This window comes from Chiroxiphia lanceolata, chromosome 7 (genome assembly GCF_009829145.1).
Source record: "Chiroxiphia lanceolata isolate bChiLan1 chromosome 7, bChiLan1.pri, whole genome shotgun sequence".
NCBI classification, from domain to species: domain Eukaryota; kingdom Metazoa; phylum Chordata; class Aves; order Passeriformes; family Pipridae; genus Chiroxiphia; species Chiroxiphia lanceolata.
In genome coordinates, this window is record NC_045643.1 from 11,286,856 (window position 1) to 11,310,747 (window position 23,892).

The 23,892-nt window shown below is 42.5% G+C and overlaps 1 protein-coding gene across 4 annotated transcripts in view; it reads right to left on the bottom strand.

Moving 5' to 3' along the window:
* SATB2 (SATB homeobox 2) overlaps positions 1-23,892 on the bottom strand; it is a 190,441-nt gene that overhangs the window by 33,098 nt on the left and 133,451 nt on the right. For all 4 annotated transcript variants that reach the window (XM_032693580.1, XM_032693583.1, XM_032693581.1 and 1 more), the window contains 3 exons: positions 20,306-20,778; positions 8,336-8,548; positions 3,624-3,779 (listed from right to left, as the gene is read on the bottom strand). In XM_032693580.1, the coding sequence (XP_032549471.1) occupies positions 3,624-3,779; positions 8,336-8,548; positions 20,306-20,778 (842 nt within the window). The remainder of the gene's footprint in view (positions 1-3,623; positions 3,780-8,335; positions 8,549-20,305; positions 20,779-23,892) is intronic.

The following is a 23,892-nucleotide window of genomic DNA, read 5'->3' on the forward strand; positions in this document are numbered from 1 at the left end:
AAGAAACAAATGTCTGCTGAGCACAGCACAGCCTCTGATGTAGCCTCTCACTAGCAGAAGTCAAAGGGGTGGTGCTGCTGCACAGTACAGAAGGGCTGGTACATGGTCATGGGGGAAATGGTTTTCCTGAGGTTGTGCTATTGAGCAGTTGTAGAGCTGAATGCAGAAGCCAGCTTTGACAACCAACAGTCCAAATGTGCAGCAATCCAAGTCTCTGACTGTCCCACTGCACAGCTCTGCAGACACACAGGCCTCCCAAACCTCTCTGAAATGGCACACCAAAAACCCATCTTCTTGTGAATTAAATATAACCAGGAGAGCCCAAAGCGTAGACTGGAAACCAAATCCTGTTGTTCCGGCCACACTCAGAAACACTCCCAATGTGCTGATACAGGTTCCAGGTTTAGCCACTAAAAGGACAAAGGGCACAGGCAGGCAGCAACCCCAGAGAAGCATGCTATCCAGCGAGTACATCCTAATAGCTGGCAACTATAATAGCAGGACAGCTTTGGTTGCTGTCCTGTGGCACTGAGCTCTCAGCTCCTGCTGGCTTCAAAAATACAAAGGGACACACATCACTTCAAAAACAAGGCTAAAAATGTCTATATATAAGTTGTAAGGAATAAAATGCATATTAAGGTAAATATGTGATGATTGAATAAGTCAACGTCTAAAATGAATGGCTTGAAATCTTTATGAAGGTGGATTCCCTTAAAGAATTCTCCCTATACTTCCTTGGTACCTCCATGAGGCCCTGACATGTTGACTTGTGAGCTCTGTGATTTGCAGCCTCAGTTTGTAGAAGCTGCCCTTCTCTTTAGTTGCTAAACTGAGACTCCACCATGACTTAAGAATGAAGATGGTTGCTTGTTAAATTAGAGGTCAATTAACTCCACCAGTAGATGATGCCACTTGCAATAACTGCTCTCAGTGGGTACCACTCTTCCTGTACGGAGACAGAAGACGAAATGAGGCCTCCATTGCCTCTGGATGTTCTCTGGGGTACATGACATACAGCCCTGTGTATAAAATGTCAAAACAGCCCTGTTGGAGCCTCACTGCCTGCTAAAACTGTGAAGATCTCACAGCACCGTGGATTGTTGTTGACAGAACAGCAGCGCCCAACATAACACATGCCTTGTTAGCAAACTGGAAGCCTCTCAGTAGTCTGGGGTGAGGGAATAATAGAGGAAGCCAATGCAACACAAGCCAGGCCTGTGGAGAATAGCAAGTGAACGAACCTTGGCGGAGAGTCCAAGCAAAGCCTCAGACTCGCTCTTTTTTTCCCTCTCTTTCAAACTTTCTCTTCTGCAAACATGGGCAGTTTTCAATGAGTGCTTCCCACCACGTAACTCAGCTGCTGAAATCAGCAGCATCTTCACCAGCAGTAGTCATGACTGGCACAACTGGACTGTGCAAACACTGGGAACAACCAACTGCTATTTTTCAGACAAGCTAGACCTAAGGAGCCATGCTGACCATGACACCATGGCTCTGCCCTACACAAGCAGATGAGTCCTTGCTTTTGGCATTTCTGTGGGCCACAGAGCACCCCGTTCTGCAGCAGGGACACCAAGCCACCCAGAGAAGGCACACAGGTGGGCTTTGGGGCAGGGGGAGGCCCCACACCACTATGGTTCTTGGCTATGGCTTCCCTTCCCTGCCTTCCAGTGCCCCCATAAACCACTTTCATGCTCCAGCAGAGTGCTATGACATCTCAGCATGGCAAATGCTGGGTCATCCCAGGGAGCCTGTATTGCTTTGGCAGGGCTGTGAAACAAAAGAAACATCAGCCCCAAAAACACTTCTTTATTTGCTGCTGCTGAAGAAACAAAACCTTTATGTGCAGTAACTTTGCTTTAAACAATAACATTTGTGGATCCTGTTCTTAACCTTTTGCATCTGGTGTTCAAAATCTGCCCTGTTCTTTTTCCATGTGAAAGACTACAAATCTTATTTTTGTTTTGGCGCTGGTGTGCAATACTGCCAGAGCGCACTCAAGCTGGCACAGACCAAAGCTGGTGAGCCACCCAAATTATTGTTGGGTGGTTCAGTCCCTCTCTATTTCAAGAAGCCTCTGGGTATAATGACAGGAAGCTTGCAGGCAATTTTAAGCCAAACCTCAGAGAGGCTGGCATTCGGTCTATGTTAAACACTCCTTATTAAAAGCTGTCCAGTCCAGATTCTGGGTGGAACTTTGATATCTGCATGGAGTAAAGAATAAGGGGCACGTTTGCAAAATCAATTGTGCAGTTTTTATATTTACTGCACGTTTACCACATATGTCATTTATTACACAGTGGAAAACCGTTAAATGCACAGTAGTTGTGCCAAGTGGCATTATGCTTTTAACAGCTTTATTCGTTTAACAGCTCCAGTTCTCATTATATTTTGCCATGTGGTACATGAGATTTTTATGCATTTAACAGTTTAAGAGGGTTCCATGGTATTTTCCTTTTATATATTTCATACTGAGCCCAGGATTTTGTTGGGGGTAGAGGGATTGTAACCCCTGTACCCTGACAAGAGAAAGCAAAAGGCAAAGAAAATTAATGATTAAATGAGGAAGGAAAAATTAATCAGATCTCCATGTGTTAGGGCACAAATACCTGTAACAAGGACAAAGCTCCGCCATGTGCTTTGATAGCCTTTGACGCTTTGTTTATAAGCCTTTCAACCACTTATTTTATATCTACTTTAATTACTACAATGTTGTTTTCCTGCACAGAGGAAAAGAATGTATCTTTCAGAGTGCATGCACCTAGATACTTCTATCCCACTCTCTCATTGTCATATACACATTTGTGCATTTCTGTGTGCATATTGATGCCCTCTCCTAGCACAACTCAGTAATTTCATCCAGGATCAGAACCAGCTCTTTTCACTGAGTAAACAATTCCTTCCAACAATCCACTTGCTGCCCTTCAAAAAAATCTGCCTGCCCGCCTTTCCATAAAATCCCTTCTGGTGCATTATATTTTTTTAAAGAGTTGGATGAAATTTTTAAATTAATGGATTCTCTTAAAGAATTTCACCCAGACCTAGGTTTGCCCGCATGTATTTTTTACACCCAAGGTAGAAATTAATCCAGGAGAACTTACTGCAATGTCTCCTCATGCCTTTTCATAAAAATGATTGGATCTGATGTGAATTATTCACATGGCAATACTGTATGCAGCACATACAACATGCAAAAAAGGAAACACCTGCCTAATATGCCGTTTCCCATTGCCTTCCCTCAGTTAATAACTTGAGAAAACAATTTAATTACCCACCAAATGAGTAGGATACCAGCATTTTAAAAGTTCCTTGTCCTGCTAGCAGAAGTGTAAATTATATACCACACATGGGAAAAGACATACATGTTTGTACCAAAGGGGAGAAAAAGCTCGGTTGTGAGCTGACCCTTCCCTCAGCCTCTTTTAAAAGGGAAAAAGAAACCACTTAAGCAGGCAAAAGCCAAACACGACAGGTTCCCCAGAGATGAAGATTATTATTATTGTAGGAACAGATGTAATTTTATTGATGGGAGGAGGAGGTGGGCCTAGTCTCAACCCCAGAGTTTGCTTTAAAAACAAAACCCCAAAAAGCCCCGTGACAATGAAATCCTCTATATCACTCACCTGACTTTTATTGGCAGCCACTTTGGCAAACAGAGCTTGAGATACCTTGGCCCTTTTCATCTCCTGTTGGATCTCGTCATAAATGGCAGCTGTGATGTTGACGTTGGCACTGTCCGCCTTAATGGGGAGGTCTGTTGTTGGTGTCGAGGTTTTGGCCTACCAAGAGACCATGAAAATAATAATTAAAAAAGTGCTGCTTTCAGCCCAGCCATCTGTGCAGAAATTATCAAAGGATTTCAGTCAGCTGATGCCAAACTGCATTAGCTACAGAGGGACACTTCCTGTCCATTATTCTAATCAGGTTAATTGTGATTGGAAATAATTGCAGTGCATTCCTATAGGAAATGCAAGGCCCTGTCAACTCTCCCCCTCTCCCTCTCCCAGCGTGTTTATTGAGCAGCTCAACAACAGGATAGGTAGCCAGGGCGCTCGGCTGCAGGCAGTCGCTGAAGTTGGCTTTGCCAGTGAGCTACTGCAGCCCAGCCGCCAGGCTCTACCTTCTCCCCCCTCTCTAAAAGTGGCCTACACCTTGGAGGAAGAGCCAATTCTCCCAGAAAAAATGAGTAAATGGGTAGAGGTCTCTAAATAATAAATTATTACTCAATTTAATGCACTCCCTCAAGTCTCCCTCATCCTTTATTAAAACTATATGTATGTCACTTGAGTATGTATGGTTTCCCAGCCTTATCATCATTATGCTAGCCAGACAGTCACCTAATTTCACCTAGGAAATCAGTGAAAATGAAAAAAAAAATCATTTCATAAAGCTGGGCTTTGGCATGCCTTTGATGTGCTGCCCTCATTCTCCTAAACTCATATTGAGATTTTGCGTATTCCGCTGCACTCCTTTTAATTGAATGATTTCCCATCAGCTTCTGTGACAAATGAAGGACAATAACGGACACTGCCAGAACTTTCCCTGGGCTGGACTACCCCTACAAGGCTTCTATCAACACAGTTCAGCAGACTGCTACAAGACATTGATTTTAAAGCCCCTCGGTCGTGGGGGTCCCCAGAACACACCAGCAGGTGAGGCAGCGAGGGCAGTGCGATGCTCACTGAGAGCTCCTGGCACCAGCAGCCCCATGGAGACAGATTTCTTTTGCTTTCCTGAGCTCAAAGAGGAGAGATACCAGGGCTGATCACTGCACCCCTTACACATTTTAAAGGAAACGTGATTTACTGATATAAAATCTCTGCTTTCTCCTGAGATGTAAAGGTCTTAAGAAACAACACAACCTATGTGGCAAAGCTCACACTTCCCAATAGATCCAACCCACACGTACACCCTGGTGACACTCATATTTGGGCCCATTATGAACATTTTCAGCTGGTTCCTGTTTCTGTGTCACAGTTGAAGCCTACTAGGGTACATCCAATGTTCATTTTTAACTAAGCAGACATGCCCAAATACTGGGAAAGTTAACTAGGAAAAACCAAACCTTCTGAACTTCTCTTTCTATTTTATTGTCCTCCAAATCTTCCTCTCCCTAACATCTTTTTTGTACCAAAGGCCACATAAATAACAGAGCCAAAATTCAATCAAGGCAACAAGCTAGACTAATCATTCCCCCTTACTGCTTCCAGAAAAAGCTTTAACAAACCTGTATCTTCTCCCTGTCCTACTCCCCAGGCTCAGAAAGCACTGCTCTGGGCTGGTTCCCTGTCTGTCGTAGGCAGGACACACATAGAAAGGGCATAGGAATATCCTGCTCCCACTAGGTCCACCCCCCTGTGTTCGGGCAGGGGCAGCTGGGGCAGCTCACAGCCACCGGTGCCCCGGGAGCCCAGAGCTAAACTCGCTGCCATCCACAGGCCATAAGCACATGTCGGATACGGACCGATGGATGGACTGACAGGGACACCACACTCTGAAATTCAATGTTTACAGATACATGAGAGTTAGGGCAATTGTGGGAAACATAAGAAAACAACAAAGGGATCATGGGAAGGAAGAGGACTGTCCAAGTCTGTCAGGACTCATTTAATGGAGCTTTGTCGGGTATAAAAAAAACCTTCCCAGGCGCTGGAGCCTTTGGCTAGCGCAGCAGCCGAGGTCACCACGGCCTCAAAGGCCATTACAGAGGTCTGAGATCCTGAGAAGAACAAAATTAGCATGTAAAAGAAAGATTTAAAATATAGCTCCATCTTGCATGGGTCTCCTAAGCTTCTAGCTCCACTCTGAAAAACACAATCTCCCTGCACACCCTGAGAGCTGCACCATTTTTTATTTAACCACTGAAGTAGGCAGGGCAAGTACCAAACCAAAGTATCACAGTCACTAAAATAAAGTATTTTATGTTAGAGGTCTAGATTCAAAATTGGCCTTGATATTAAGGAGTTTGCCACTATCGAAACATCTTGTTGCAAACAGCTGGGGAAAAAGAAAGAGAAGTGTTTGCAGCCACAGCACCATAGCACTGAAATTCAGCCCTCAGTGCTTGGTGTTCCACATGGACACAACAACCCCTAACAGCTTGGAGCCTCTTCCCCATGGCACTCGTACCCATTTGCTGGATCAATCTGCTGTTCTCACCTTGAGGCAGGTCCTGAGCCAGAGACATCCCATGAGGGTGGCCTGGGGCTGGCTCAGAGTCAGGGAGAGCTGAGCCAGGTTACTCTGTGTACCCTTACACCTTCTGCATGACTTCCCCAGCACCACCACTTCCACAGGTATCTGCCATTGCTCTCCTCCTACCCAGCACACTCGATCCCAAAAGCACTGCTGCAGGAGATCAGTATCTATGGAAACCATGTTTCCAAATGCCATTCCATCACCTTCTCCAGCTCCCTAACACAGTTCCTGAAAGGATTGTACTGCTCCAGGGTAGCTTCCTGGGGAGGCGACGCTGCCGGGAATCGCTGTGCTGCCGGCGAGGATGGCATTTGTATCACAGAACTAATACCGGGCATATGGGGAAGCACCGTAGCCGTGCTGCCTGCCCGGGATCTGGGAAGCAGCCTCATTTGCAGAGGTGTCCAAATTGTCAAAACAGCACCTGTGCTGATGGGTGCTGGCCCTCTGAGGGCTGGGGAAATGTTATCCAGCGGGCACAAGGCGATCATTGGGTACGCAAACCTTTGTGTGTTGCTTCTGCTGATTAAAAACCTCACAATATTCTGTGGGATTCTTCAAGCTGAAATAAGGCAAGGATGGGCTGTTTTATACATTTAGAGTATGGTTTCTTGCAAAACTCAGCTCTTACAAATGCAGGCAAGATTTCCATTATTTTAAATTACATTCTAGCTGTGACTACAGCATGGGAAAATGGCATATTTCAACACAGGGATGAGATGGGGTAACAGAACCAATTTTTATTCTCACTGGATTGCATCTAAACGCTGAATTTTGTTTCGGTACTTGATTCTAGTTGCAAAACCTATTGCAATAAATATAACTAGAAGTAAGCTAATTCTTAATTGAATAAACACATGCAGAAAGTGGGTACATTATTTAAATAATAAAATAGTTCCCTGTATATTTTTATTTTCACTTAAAGGTAATTAAAAAAGATAAGGAGTATGCAATGAGTTTCCCATGTAATAAAAATTCAGCGTCAAATTTGGGTTGGCAGGATATGCTTGCTTTCAGTGAGAACAGTTCTTTACATCATGTACTGATGATGTACTACTGATGGTGGTGAAGTGCACCCAAATGCCTGGGTTAAAATGAACAAGTTCAACAGTTTCTACAGAATCAACACATCTTTCTTAGGGATGATCAGTTTGCATGTGAAACCTGGCTCTCTCCACATTGCTTACTTACTTCTGGCAGCTGTGGCTACAGAATTCAAGTCCTCAGTGATACTATTTATAAGGGTTATACAGGCCCATTTACTAAAGAACAGAGAAGTGCTAGAACTGAGCCGTCATGTCTGCACTGTTAGAAAGTTCAAACTCAAGTTAGGCAAAATGTCATGACAGGGATTAATCATCACCCTTGTGCAACCACTCTCACTTTCCAGAGTATATGTCTGGGACCACAAGCAGCCTGGTACAAGGGGGGATGACTATTACAGCGTAGTATGTGGATGCTCTTTCTTAGTGCAAAGGAATAACCTACCCAGGGAAGAGTGGGCAGGAACAGCACGTTAATAAACATGTGCAATGAGATGACAGCTGGAGCCCTAAAGCATCATCTTCCTTCCCAGCACCCTGCCCATCTCCACTTTCTGTACTTCAAATAATTACTCATGAAAACCTCTAACTCAAAGACTGTGACTTCCTATGCAGAATACGGAGCACTCTGATTTCTAACAATTTCTATCTAATCCACTATCGACCTCTGTTCCCTACACAGTTTTTATTGCAACATATATGAATCCCTCCACAAGCCCAGAAATTTTCCATGTATTCTGAAAAATGTAAAAGACACAGGTAAAAAGCTACATACACTGTTTTTCTATAATATATTCTATAATAGTCATTTAATGGACATATATCAAGAGTCTGTATGTAATGCTCATATGTACTCTTTCAGGCACTAATGTTACATACTCTTTTGCATTTATGGCATTGATTAAAGCTTGAATGATCATCACAGTCTCTTGCTGCAATCCACTAAATGTCTCTTAACAGGCATTCCAAAACCTTACAAAAATTTTCCACAACTCATCTGGGCGAGGGGAATGACAGACAGGGGAAGGGTGGAGAGAAACTCCTTCCCTGGAGTAGTCCACACAACAAACAGGTAACAAGGGATTGCATCTTACCTGGGGGGTTCTGGAGGAGCTTGGGCTGCTGGCAGCTGAAGACACCATGCTCACATTTGGGTTCATACTTCTCTCTCTCTCATCCTGATAGATACGATCCCGCTCCGAGTCAGGCAAGTTGAGGAAATTCTGCATTGCCCTCAAGTTTACCAGAAGGGACTGGGAAGCTGTCCTAGGGTCTTCTTCTTTACGCAGGATCTCTGACAACAAGCCCTGTTTTAAAAAAAAAAAAATTTAAAAAAAAAAAAAAGCCAGTCATGTGTTGGTGGGTTTCTTTGGTTTTTTTAAAATTTGTTTAGTGTAACCAGCTGGGTTGCAATACTGAGAACCTACATCAGAATCTCATGGGCTCTCCCTGAGGGGATATTTTGTAGGAAAATGTTTGTCTTCTGGGGGCTGAGGTTTATTTTGGGACTGTCCTATTCTGGCACTGTAATAAGCTTCTGAGTATGGAGATGCTGGATAGGAAGGTAGGTGCATTGGGTAGAAGAAATTGCAGTTATCACCAGGTGCTTGCTGCAAATATTTTAGGAGCTGTTAGATATCTCTCTCTCTTTTTACTTGAAGCTGGGAACACTTGGCAATCCTGTTCATCTTTGACAAATCTGCCAAGGTTGGTAAATTTAGTTTCGACATTTAAACAGTACAGGAGGTTTATAAAGAAAAATGTTCGGCTGGGTTTTGATGTTACAGTCCGTTCATTTCTGTTTGGACAGTCATTTCTGAAAGGAGAAAAATGGAGCAATAATAAAACCTTAGAATCTATCTTTAGGGATTTAACCCATTCTTTCATTCCTCATTTTAAAATACCACAGGCTTCACATTGCAATCATGAATGAACATACTAATCTAGTTTTTACAAAAGCCATTACACAACATTTCCAAAAAATAAGGAGAAAAAAAAAAGAGTTGGAGAGATGAAAATATCATTAAATGAGGCTTAAACATAATGATAGGATTAAATTTATGCATAACTGTATGCACTCAACAGTCACACAGATTACCTAGACATTAAAGGCACGGCACACAAGTCTGGATCAGGGCCTACAGAAAGTAGGGGGGGGACAGAGTGTGTGCCACCAGCTTCCCCCAGGCACCCCCTCATATCAGACACTTAAAAGGCTATTCTGTCAATATGTTTCCCTGAGCAATCCCACACCCTTCCTGCTTCCCTCCTGTCAAAACCCAGAGGCTGTCTGCACCACTGCTCCCAGGAATGCTGGCCACAGAAGCCCTGTGAAATCCCAGTGAGAGCTTGGAGGGCTCACCTTGCCCTGCTGCTGGGAGAGGAGCAGCGTTCAGCAGTCGTGTGCACAGGGACCCCACAGTACCCCGGACACGACTTCGCTGTCGCTGTTGACACGAGCATTTTGCACTTACTTTACAGCCTCAACCAAGGCAAGCTGCCTCGCAAGTGAAGTCAAGGCTTACTCCTCTCTTGTAAGAAAAATGTTACTAGAAAACAACTGCACACTCAGAGCCCTGTAACATTTGTTTATTTTCTTAGTTTATTTTCTTCCATGTCTGAGAGTCTTCTCCAAAAACCCTTACTAAAACACTTTCACTGCAGCTGGCCCGTTAAACAAATGCCAACATGTTTAGTATGTATTGATCTTATTTACCAGGCTTCCTGACAAAACCATCTGACCAGCAAACGATATATCTGTATCTGCATTTATCTGTTTTCTGCTATTAAACACTTACACTAAAATACATCCATGAAAGCTCTACCTCAGCAGTGTTTACACCAGCAGTGCTCAAAACAAGCTCCATGCACAACCTGAAGGTAGGCTGCACACAGCTCCATCTTTTCAGCTCCTTATCTACATAATCAAGCTAAGACACTCCCAATTACATTCTTCTGCAATTATCAGAGTGGGCACCAGAAGGACTGGAGCTGGGAATAGAACCATGGTGAGCTCCACTCAGAAATGGGATGGGAGAGAGAACCTGGCTGTTGAAAAAGGTCTGCACTGGAAAAAGTCTGAAGAAATTGCAGTGCTGGGCTGCTCTCTGGTATTCTGTGTGACCTCAACATAACTGCATGTTCATACTTGGCTTCTTCCTCAGGGTCTACCAGCCCTCAGAAAAGCTAAGGACATTTTGAAAACCTTTCTAGCATTTGACAGGCTTACAGGCTGGGGGAGATTAAGCAAAATAAGGACATACAGGAGATTGAAGCCACGACCTGCATGATTCCAAGATCGATACAGCAAGTCCCTATTAAAATTTTCCCTTAAAGGCATTGAAAAGTTCTCCAAATGGAATAAATAAATGAAACATCGGTCCAACCAATTCTCTAAATTCCTGATTCCCTGTGTCTTTTAAAGGATATAAAACTTTTTTTTTTAAGATAATATCAACTTAAAAAAATCATGAGTTTAGGTTGAAAGAAAGGGTACTGACAGTTACTGGAGCTGACTCTAAGACAGCTTTTTCTCCCTCCCATCTTAGCCTGGCTAAATTTATGGTCCAATTTCAAAAATGGAGAGCAGAAACATATGTGAAAGCATGCCAGCAATTACTTTTCTGTGCAGTCATTGACTCTGTATGTAAATCAGAGGCTCACAGGTACAAGAGGCTTGGTCATGGCACTAAGAGGTATCTCACTGCCTGAGATACCAACTCTTATGCTTGAAGGCTCTGATTCATCACTAGAAACATCCTATCATGGAGTTCACTCGGTGCCTGTGCCTCTTGCTTCTATGAGGGTCTCATCTTGACCTGCTACAAGGATGTAGCAACATTTTTCAGTGCTGCTGTTCAACCAGCAGGCTGAGGGAGCCTCATGTCCTAATGCAGGCACCTGCTCCAGGGACAGGGACTCGCTGCTCGCTCCAGTTTCCCATGCCCTGCTCCCTATGCCCTGCTCCAGGTAGGAAAACCTGCTTCCGAAGAGGGTTTTTCTGCAGCTCCTCTAAGTGCTTTGGCAGCTTAGGAACCATGTAAACAGCAGGAGAGCTAATAAGAAAACTGATTCACAGGGGAAAAATCTCATGTCCTCCTGCAACTGGAGATAAACAACGCCAGTAAACAGAAGCAGCTAGATAGCTAAGTGATAGGCTAGGACGATAAAATAAAGTATCTTGAGAGCCATAACATTTACAATAATATAATTCTGAGCTACTGAAGTATATGCAAACTAACCAGTGAGCAACATTATAAAAAATAAAGTGATATTAAATAATCTGTTCAGCCTTTTTGTCACCTGCAACAAATTAGGCTTTCAATATGCAAAACATCTTCCTTCCAGAAAAACAAATGATCATGATTTCATTTAATTGTAATTTAATGAGGCATAATGTATTTTTTAAAGTGATATACTCCAGGTGTGTGGTGAGGAAACTGGCCCAGCCAGACAAACTCTAGTGTTTCTATTTTTGAGAAAACCCTAAAGCCAGCCAGAGACTGTTTTCATTTCTGCAAATTATGTTTCTGCTGGAGGGGGTGAGGGAGGGAAACCCGCAGCATTCATACATTTGTTATAAAATTCCATTGGCTAAATTAGCTCATTCTGACTTACTTACATCTTGCATATTAAAAAATAAAAATAAAAAATTGGCAGTTTGCAGAGTAACCAACTCCGCAAACCTAAAAGAAGATCTTCAGGGACTAGAAAGTCTCAATATGATTTTAAATAGCCAAACAGATCTTCTACACTGAACACAGCTCCCAGGATACATTTTAGGACATGTAGCTTGATAATATCTTTGCTTTTCCACTCCTCTGAATCATTTTTAAACAGGCTGCTGAAGAGGCAACTGATGAAGCTTAATGTTCACACAGGCTGTGCTTGCAAACGAGGTGTGTGCTCACCCCGAGACAAGGGCTCTGCACAGTCTGGTTTACCCTTGGAACTTGCACAATTTTTAAAATTACACACTGGATCCATAATTGACTTTAAGAAAATAATACCTGTGGTGGAGAAAGAAGCACATGTCCAATCAAAATAAAAAAGTTACTGAATCTATTTAAGGTAGGAGTAATTTTGACAGTGTTTTTTCAAACTAGCTGAAATGTAGTCCCTTCAAGACAGCAAAGTCACAGTCATGGGGGTTTGCTTTGCATTAATTCTATGAAACCCCATTTGTGAACTTCTTTTATTTTTCTGAACTACGGGATTTCCAGGACAAACAACCCACACCTCATTGGTAAAAAAAAAAAAATTTTAAGCAAATTCTGAAAGATGATGCAGCACAACATAGAGAGAATGTTATTCAAACTAACTCCGACATCCAGTGGACCAACTGACAAGCCCTTGAGGCAAACAAAAGCTTGACCAAAGCCCATAGAAGGTGTGAATGAAGCCTTTCTGCCCTTCTACCAAAGCACTCCTGCTCAGGCTTGGAAAGGGTGTAAACGAGATCTCAGTGGGGCAGCAGACTGTGCTACCAGAGACTGAACACAGGACAATTTTGCAACCAGAACTTTTGAAAAGCAATCCGGATGCAGGCAAGGCAGCGATGCTGGAGTGCAGCCCAGACACCAGTGTCATGGGGACAGAGGAGGATGAGGGCCATCAGGTATCAGGAGACTCCCAAGCACTGGCCAAGACCTCACACGCATCAGGTCCGACGACTTGGATAGGAGCTGTGCTCCCTCTTCTGCAGACCTAACCCATTTGACTACAAAAACAGGCACTGGGGTTAAAGAGGTTCAGAACAGACTATGGACAACCAAAACACTGGCCAAGACAAAAACTTAAATAAACCCAACTAATGTGCTAAACCTCAGTTTTTATGTTCTGTATAAGGAGATTATATATATGAAGGACTAAAAAAGCATAAACACTTTTTTCAGACTTTTGGTTTGTTTGTGCCTCTCCATACTTCAGCTATGGCCAAAAGCAACAGAGAAAATGCTGAAATACTAGAAAAACGTTGTTTCTGTAGTACTTAAAGTTCCAAGTATTTCCAAGTACTGTACTTTAACTGACAGTTTCAATAGAAAAGCTATTCTGCTTTCTATCAGGGAGAGATGCTACTCTGAGCAGGATCAGAAAATGTAGGGATTTATTCAAATTCAGCATCTGAATCTTAAAGGTCAGTAATGTCAAACTGTCCCCCCTCAGCACACAAGGCCTATTCCCAGCATGGAAGGCAGCACTCAGGGAATCCTTTGGTGGCTACTCATTGCTACTGAACTACACTGAACCTTCAGCATACAACAACAAACTTGATTTTGCCCAGCTAAAAGGACCACTTATATTTACAGTTGTCTGCTACTTGCAACTGAAAGCTGGAGGCAGCAGGTCAGCCCAGGAAGCTCTGCAGCAGAAACACCAATTTCTCATAACCCTTCAAGGAATAAAGCACCTGCTGTGTTTTTCTCACATCAAGACAGGCTTTTACCATGACATCTCTGACTCTCTGCATTTACTCCAGGTCCCACCTTCAATATTGTCTTCTGGGCTGAACAAGATACATTTAACAACCCTGAAAATACTTCTCTTTGCCTTTAAGTATACAGCACTCAACAAGAAGCTCTATATGAAGTACTTCAGTAGGCTTTTTAGGACTCAAGCTCATTTTCAAATGCTCACTGCTTTGTTTCCATTCCCTTGCATCTCTTTCTAATTCCAACTAGGATATGAAGCAGAAGTGCTGGAAGTCTCTCAGAAATGCTTATCCTGGCAATGTGTCCAGTCCAATTTTGCTGAGCAAAATTGCTTTAGATAATCAGTGGAAATTTTCAAGTGGTTAGCCAAACCAAGCACCTTCATATCCATTCTGTCACAGTTTCCATCAGGCAAAACTATGTTTATACCCTGTTCCCTGACCAACTCTTCTGTCTCAATGGGCAAAATGTGTGGTGCCACATTTGTGTCAGTTCATATGAACTTCAGAACTTAAAGGACTCTGACTGACTCCACAAATGGGAGACCAGCAGTCTCCCAGTACCCTTCAGTGTAGCTGAACACATCATATCAGTCCTTCATTCCTTCATTTAGAAGAAATCTCCTGATCTCTAGATTCACTGCCTACAGCCTGAGTATGAGCCTTGTTCTTAAACTCATTTAACTAATGCTAAAATACATACATCTCAGGAGAGAGCTGCTTAGGCACAAAGCATTTAGAGCCTGATTTGAATAAAACTTATACAGGGTGCAACAATGACAATTTGATTTTTATTATTAAAAATGAAGTGTTTAAATCCTCAAAGAAAACGCCTTTATTGCATTAGTTTAATAAAGCCTCTTTTTTATTATTGTATCTCTTTTTATGAGGGAAGACAGGATGTGCATGTGGAGCTGAATAGGGATGCATGGGGAAAAGGAGGCAGAGAAAAACCGACCAACTGCAGCCACAAAGTGCCACCGTTTATATGACGCACATGTCAGACCTTTATACTGAAATATGCTGGAAAATGAGCAAAGACACACAGCTCGTGCACACTCTCTATATCTGTGCCTTTGCTTCCAAGGCTCAGGACTCCTGTGCATCCATCAGCTGAGCAGGCAGCAGCCGTCTCCTACAAGCACACATTCTGAAAGCCTGACTCACATGCTACTTAAGATTTTTCATTCAGCCTATTGAATACAATTAAGTTAATTGAAACTGAAATTTTGGGCAGTGCAAAACCCACTGTTGGAACAAATATCCCATGTACCAAAAATCTGCAATTTATTAAATTAAGCACTTCCCTTAGAGACTGCCTTCTTTCCTGTGAGTACAACAGAAACGCTGCTTGTGCCACATTACACCCAAGAATAAAACAAGCAGGCAGCATGAAAGGGTTTCATGCAATAAGAGAGAGTTCTCTACGAGGGTAAAAACCAACAAAAAATTCTCCCCCCAAACCAAACCAGAAGCCTTGCTAATTGAAAATCTGTGCACAATGGGGCAGACACCATAGCGATGAATGCAGCATGACTGTCTCACTAGATACCAGGCAGAGAATTAAAGCTGCTTGTGTTCCTCTCATGTGAGTTAAAGAGAAAATTACTTGCAAAAGGAATTCTGTCCAGGATTTGGCTCACAAGCAAATAGAGGTGGAAGAGTTAGCTATTTCAACAAACCATATTTCTGATCTTAATGCCTCTTAGAGAACTCTTTTCTGAACCCACTTCAGTTTGGGGAATTTTGCCAAAGAAAGCAGAATTAGACATAAATGAGGAGTCACCGCCCACCTCTCTCCTTGCCTGCCTCCATAGCCTTTATTTGGAGCTTCCTTACTAGCCACATTCCTGCTCTGAGAGCCCTCAGCCCTTCTTTAGGTGACTTGTGACACCTTTGCATGCCACAGAAGTGTTATTTCCCTCTTTCTTATTGCAGAATCCTGGACTTGTTTGCAGTTGCACCACAAGTTGGGGCCTCATCCAGCATCAATCTTATGTTTCCCTATGCTTCAACTCACTTCTGCAGCCAAGGTGCAACCAAATCCCTTGAAAAAGAAGGATCAGTTTAGTTCATTTCTTCATAAATTTCACTACATCTGAGGCTGGTGGAGTTTTCTCCTCCTTGGGCTGTTACTTCCTTTAATCCAAAAGGACACGGTTGGCACCAGCCGAGCTGGGTAAGCGCTGCTTTCCCATCTGTGGGCTGGGAAGCCAATGCCCTCACACAGAGCTACTCAGGGCAGGAGGAAGGGAGCAGTGCTCTTTGGGAGGAAAGTTACAAGCAGCCTGAACATGCCGGGTGTTTTTACCCAGCTCTCTCTTTTTATCTGGCACCACAATGGTTTCATTTACAACGCCTCAGGTTCAGGGATATTTCCAGTTTTGGAGGCTGTTCAGGGAAACAAGCACTGGCCACTCGCCCAAACATTTTACTAGTTTTGGCTATTATGTCAAAACATTGGCAAAAAAGGATACTTTAAAAAAAAGAGGAAGATATAAACAGAAATACTCCTTCAGTCTACAGGGTTTGCAGTCCACTGGGCACTCCCAAAGAGGGAAGTGCCCATTGATCCAGTGATTGAGACTGTCTGGACTCTTACAAAGAGCCTCATAAACTGTCCTGACTGCAACTCCATGAGCCTGCAGCAAAGAGGGATGCTGAACAAGTGGGGAGAGGAGGAAGAGTATGCTGATTTTCCTTATGCAGAACAGGATTCAAATGACCTATTTTTCAGCTTGGATTTTTGAAAAGCACAGATCACTTCAGCAACTCCAGATTTGCTAAAAAAACTTTTCAGAGGAGTACAAGGTAAATCCAAGAGAGCATTTTCATGCATTTCCTTTAAAATACTTCTCTTAGTCCTATTTTTTCTATAACCACCCCTACCTACCCATTTATCAAAACACTACAACCTGTAATAAGTAAGCTCTGGTTCTTAAAACTTTTTGGTTGCAATCTGAACACTGTATTAGTAGACATCATACTACAAGAGGGAGATAGTACAAGGACACTGCCCTGAGGATGGCCAAAATCCATGAATGTATTCTCCTCCAGGAAGAAGTCCATAGCCTTGGCAACAGCTTTGGCCTGCCTCCCATTTCACAGTATCTTGACTGGCCAACCCAAAGGGTGCTCATATTTTTAGAGGTCATTAGTCACCTAGATTTTATCCTGACATAAAGATGATGGATGCTTCAGACAGGTAGGCATTTTTTGAGAACTCCAGCCTGCATTGGAGCAGTACTGTACTGTACTGACAGTGTCATTGACTTCACTACACTTTGTTGGAGACCAGTGAGGGACATCAGCCCCCTCTGTGCATTGAAATCTTCTCACCCTCTGCAGCCTGTATATTGCAGGCATTTCCTTCACTCGAGAGCTTTGACTGCTTTTAAAAATGTGCACAGGGCAATTCCAAGTGCAAGGTGCATCTGCTCTGCCTCGGACAGTTGTACTTTGCCTGTGGATTTCAGTATTAATCAGACTTCATTACATAAGCAAGAAACTGAACCTCCTGCTCCAGTAATACTGCTACATGCCTTAGCCATGGCAAGCTCTCTCCATGCCACAGGGGCAAGGAAGGCTGCAGAGAGCCTAAGAGGGTGTTATTCCAACAGATACCATTCTTATCATTGCTGAGCAGGTTGTAGGTAACACCATCTCAGACAAACATGGTAGTGTGCACCACCATTTCAAATATTTTGAAGGTTGTGCAGGAATTTCTTACTCATTGGAAAGTGTCATTAAAACCACCTTCAATAACTATATTGTCTCTGTGGGTGTGCTTCTACCTGTCCCCTATGCTGAATAAATAGGCATTTAGATTCCACAGTAGCATGAGTCAAAATTATGACACTGAATCTCTAAAGACAAAATAAGAAGAGGCAGAGATTAGCCCTGGGCGCTTACTAAAAATAAGGTGTATACACTTTGAGAGTCCTTCATACCCAGTTTCAAATAAATAGGAAAATGTTCACTTTGGAACTTTCTGTTTGAAAGAAACCCTCTTCATGGCTAACATGGCCTGGGCCAGCTCCTAGCCAAGCACCCCATGCAGCTCTCCTGTGCACACAGCAGGTACTAAACTGCCTGATGTTCAGTCCCCATCTCAGAGTGGGACCTCAGTGGGACCTCACTGTGCCCCAGGAAATGCACAGAACTTGTCACAGGAGCCTGAAGTGCTTTGTTTCCTTGTGTGCAGAGCACCTGGCCACAGGTATAAGCCGATATGTGGTGTAGTCTTCAGTTATATACTTCCATCTTGAAGAGAAAGATTTGGATGTTCCACGAACCATACAATTGGCTCTCTCTTTCTTCTGATCCTCCTCACATTCTCCTTCCCACACACATGTGCATACATACAAGTGTCAGCCATTTGTTCCGATGGATTTAGCCTAGTTTGGATCAAAGCCTCCTCTACTTCATTTAACAGATTTGCTCAGATGGAAGGTCTCAGGGGAGAAATAATGTTAGTAAGAGGGGGCTTTTCAGCATTGAGTATGTAGGTCATTGGACTTTAAAATAAATTAGAGAATAGTTTATCTATTAAACAAGCCTTATAGTACATATTTCATGAAGCTATACTTAATTATAGGCTAATGTGCACCACAGAGCTACCACGAAGAGAGATTAAGCAGTGGCCCATAATGTGGTGATTAATACAATTATTAGCTGGCTGGCATACAGCATCTATTATTTGGTACCATCACGAGAAACAACAGACCTCCAGTTCCTAATGCTGGCACTTCTGTGAAATGCAACAAACCCAAACATTTCCAGGGAGAAACACACACCTCCCCGTACCTTGCAGGTAGCAAGAGGGATGCAGGAAGGTGAGAGCAGACTTGAACTTCCACTTCAATTGCATTTTACAGAGTTTGCTTCTCCACCATGGATGCGTGGGAATATCCCACACCTTCTATGCTGCAGTGCAACACTGATTGTCTGAGCACCTCTTCTTAATACCCTGAACAGCCCCTGATGTGAGGGGAGCTTGTTCTGAGTTAGAATTAAAAGCTGTGGACAAGGAAACATAAGCTAGTATCTATACTCTCTTGCTACAGTGGTGGCTGCTAAGGACATGATGCACTCACTGTATGTAAGATCATTGGTCTTCTATATTAAAGCCCTGTAGACTCACGAAACACAGTTGTGAGATGACCAAATCTTTTATGGATGCTGTAAGACTTGCCTGCTCTGGAATCAGTGTCATGAACCGTTCAGTACAACATATTACTTACGACTGAGGGCTAAGAAGCAGGTAATTTCTTTCTTGTTGGGGAATGAGCTTTTGGTTTAATAGCAGACTTGGGCATTACCAACCTGGCTCTCCCAGTCTGAGTGAAGGAGAGCTTCATGTTCAGTGACAGTGGCAAAACCCTCAATGGCAATGTTACTGTTGACCTCTCACTCAAGTTCAGAATATGTCATTCTGTCAATACCATCTACCTTGATTATACCAGGCTTTATATACAACGGGTTATGATCCCTGAGGGATGAAAAGCTTTTCCAAATTAAAAGCAGCATTTTAAAGAGGAAATACTCATGCATTCCTATGTAGTTTTCATTTGATATCCTCAAGGCTAACCCCAGAACTCAAAGTCACGTTGATTGGAAGTGAATGTTTTTTCTGACTGCAGCCATCTTATGAATTTAATGGAAGAAGGGAAGTCATAAAATGTGCTCCATACTTTAATTAGTTCCCTCATAACATGGCATTTCCAAAATGGCAGTGCCAAGGAAAATCATTAATCTAGCAGAACAGACAAAGGCACTGTATGGGGCAAGGGACAGACCTCCAAGAGACACACACACACTTTTTTTTTCTTGCTGGTAATTCTTACCTCAAAGAACAGCTCCAACTAAACAAAAGGAATTTGTACCAACATTAAATATTAAGCCACTTTCCATTTCTTAAGCCTTGCTATAGAGTATCACAACTGAGAGATCATGTGTTGTATGCCTTGAACAGCAGCAGGATAAATGTAAATGGCCTGTCTTTCTGAACACACACCCTGGGTACTCCAGATGCCAGGCTTAAGCTCGTGTTATCATGCAATCACTTCAACATCTGCATTTCACTAGGCAAGTGAGAAAACCTGTGTCAGATGCATGGAAGCAAACACAGTCTGCTACAAATGGCAGACACCTTTCCCAGCAGTCAGTCTTTAGGCCTGTGTACACTTGCCTTACACGCTTCTTATGGGAGCAGCCTCTGGCACTAGTTGTGGCACCAGTTGTACCACAGGAGGGAATTGAGGAAGTGACAGAAGCCCAAAGACACCCCTGACTCTCAGTCTCTTGTTACCTCTTCCTGACCATCAGGCAGGGGCAGATGTGGAAGTTTATAATCGCAGAGAGGAACTCAGGGAAGAACTCACATGAGCGGAATGACTGCTAGAGAACAAAGCTCAGGTAACAGCACAGGAGTGGCCAAACGCAAACAAACAGCTGTTCCAGGAAGAAACAGCCTTGTTCGATACCGACAAAGAGATTGGGGGAAAAAAAGGAGAGTGGTTTGACCTGTTTCTATGGCACAACCCCTGCCTTGATCTGCAACAACCATACAGCCCCACAAGAGCCACAATTTTGCCCCTTCAGCACTTCTTGGTTATAGAATAGAAATTGATACCTGTGTGCGGTTGAATGCTACTCTTGCAAAGACAGCTTGAGACACACTGGCTCTCTTCAGCTCATCTCTGACTTGCTGGTAAATATCTGGAGAGACTTCCACCGATGAATTTGATGGCTCTGGTTTGACAGCTCTAGGGATGGGCGGATGATTCAAGAACTGCTGGTTGATAGCCTGTGGGTGCTGGTGAGCCAACAGCCGGCTGACAGCAATCTGTTGGTTTATCAGATGGGCCATTGCTATCTGCTGCCTCACCAGTTGTGGACTGAGCTGAGGAGACAGGAGCCCAGGATTTATCATTGTTTGCATCGTTGGCACTTGGTTTCGTATTGGAGTACTGTGGTGAATTTGGCCATGAGGAGACTGTTCGTTAGTTTTTCCCAAAGTTGCCAGCTGGTTGATATTTGGTAAGTGCATGGGACGTTGACCAAGAACACAATAGTCTGAAAGGTTTTCTCTTTCCACTCTTTCCACTGTTAAAAGAGAAAAATTTGCTTGCTGTCATTTCAGTTTGCACTTAGGGCAAGGATTATTGCAGGTGACTACACAACAGCACCTGCTTTACTTTGTAAGTCTACACTTGCATAGAAGTTTCACAGAAACATAAGCAAAAGCAACACAAAGTAAAAGTCACAACATTAATTAACATTCTTTTGGACTTCTCAGGCTTCATCCACTCCTCAGGAAGCCTCCTTATAAATCAGTAGCAGGTATCCTCTCCAGCCTCATTTCCTAAACAAACAAGCTCGGACACTTCCACTGATACTGTCACTAACATTTGAATCTGTCACAGAAAATTGAGTAACTTTTAAAAGTGATCAATGTTTCAGAATCACTGGCATCTAGGTAAAGGAAAGAAACTCAAATTAGTATCCACTCACACAAACCCCACGGAAACTGGACCATCCCCTGTGCAGATCCTGGAACAGCTTCTCATTATAAACTCTGCAACTATTATCTTTTCCAACAAAAACTTGACCTTGCACTGTGTGTGCATAAAGCTACCTGGTAGCCTCAGTTCACCCAGGTGGACTACATCAGACTCATGTTGGTTAGGTGAAAGCATATTACAAAACCGTGCAATTCACACATGAGAAATATCTAAAGCAATGGTTCCTAGAGCCAAAGCTTCATCACTGTGAGTCTGTCCAGAAACCTTAAAGCACCTCTGCATGAATGCCCACTTAAGAGGAAGTGGCTTCACTCTCTTCAAAAAAACTTTGTTTAGCACAACAGAGACCTGCGATCCCTAAGTGGCACTATGATACAAAAAATGAAACAGTACCCACAAAATGCATATACTGTAATTTTATATACTGATACGTATTGTCTCTGTTAAATGTGTTATGTCCGCAATATCACAGTATCTTTTCATGTTACTGCAAAACTAAATGTACATATGACAAACACAAATTTCCTCTAGAAGCACTATTTAAAATAGGAAACGAAGATTATAAAGTACATAAATATAACTCCTACTTAGATAATTTTAAGTAATCAGAAGTCATTTTACAGTTGGTTGCAGATTCCATGAGCCTCACTACATGCAACTGGATAGGCACTTATACACTGATGTGATATAAAAGTGTTCAGGGATGTATATCATACAACTAGAAAACCACTACCTCATCCCTGTATTGCTCTCAGCAAATAATAAGATAAGATTTTCTTTCATAAATGCCATGATACTATTATGACTTGTGTAATTATTAACAACTGTACCAAGCTTTGAACCCTTTTAAAAAACTTAATCTGTATAAAGCTTCGAAGCTTTACACAGTTAACACTGAGAACAACAGTTTACTGATGACTTGCTCTGTTTCCTTCTAAATAGAAAGACAGCTCTTTTCACCATCCAGAGTTAATCTGAGACAGAGAGGGAGTAATGCCTTGAACACACACAAACACACAGTTACTATCTTTAGAACTGTCACTCCGGAACATCACAAGTACTGAATTTTACAACTAGGTGAATTATGCCCAGGATTTCCTTGTAAGAAATTTTAGCTCGCTCGTCTCATTCTGTTAAAGGAAAACCCCATAACATCTTTAATCTTTTATAAAATAATTGCTTTTAAAAAATTTCTAAAATAAAAATTAATTTGTAAGAAAACTATTAATTCAATTTTTTCACAAAAGCCAATGCTTCAAGCTGACTAAATTTTTAAGTAAGCGCTTACTTGTGCAGTGTATTTCAACTATGAAATGCGATGCAATACATGTGATACACAAACACTATAGTCAGCAAATGACTGTTTTGCTGTGTTACTCACAGGCTGTCAGATACATAATGCAGTATTTCAGACTGAAAATACTGAAAATCCCTATTCAGAAGCTGCTCCTCTTGATATTCTGTAGGCATCCCTGAAATCAGGTACAGAAAGCTCTATACCTCTAGTCTCTGGCATCAGGAACAGACATGAACTCAATGTGAAGTATGAAATACAAGCAGTGCTAATTCATTGACCTGGCGTCGATACAGAGATGTCACGTGTGGGCAGGGGAGTGGGGAAGAGGGCTGCTTTTTCACAGCCCCAGACCACGTTCTGTGACACAGACAACTCAGAACCCACATGGCCATACTATTGCCTCCTCAGCCTCTCTGTAGTAAGCCTGCACCTGAGTAATTACATGCATTACATACACACAGTTGCCAGCAAAACCAAATGTAACTATTCCAAAGGTGTACTTGGCAGGTGTAAGTACAATAAAGATGTTGCTCAGTGTACATGAAATATTTGGAGCATCATGCTATATCATTTACACCTCTAGAAATCTAGAGTCCTTCCGCTAGGAGTTTTAGAAGAGCTGAAATAAATTCTGAACTATTTGTAGTTTAAGAAGTACACAGAGGACAAGTTACCAAAACCAACAAATTACTACTTGTTAGAACACAAAAACAGTAACCAAATGTTTTTGAAAACTTGGTGAGAAATAAATATAAATAACATTCACTTTCTGGGCTGAACCATATTTGCCAAGTTTCCACCCACTCCTGACTTCAGTGCCAAGTTATAAACCCCTAAAAAATAAAGTTTAAGATGAAAAGGCTGCCAGGCTGTTAATCTCTGAAGTGCTACTTGGAATTACACAGAGACATCACCTGACTCGCTTCCATTTTTCCCTTATTATCAGTTTCCTTTTTCGATCACATTAGACTATGCAGCCATGCATGTACTCCCTATAAACAAACCAGATTCTAGTCACTCCAACCACTTCAATAATAAAAGGTTACCATTAGCAGTTACGCTGGACGGAAAAAATGTGCATTACTCAACTCCTCAAGACTCTTTCCTTCTCTAACGCATTGCCCATATCTGATTCCCTGTTGTTCTTTGGTAACTATGGATTGGTAGGGTTCTACAGAGCTGAACAGGAGCAAGACTGAGACAACCTCAAGATGGAGATTGGCACTGTCCTGTGAGACAGGCCAGCTTGACAGCAATGCTCTAAGAAAAAAGGGATGTAGGAGCAGCAAAGCTGCTGTGACACCAACATTCTGCCTCAGATCTTCCTGAGACAGGACTTTTCCATTTGCATCCTCCATTTTCCAATTCATACCTGATTAGAGCCTTTCCCTTTTCCTT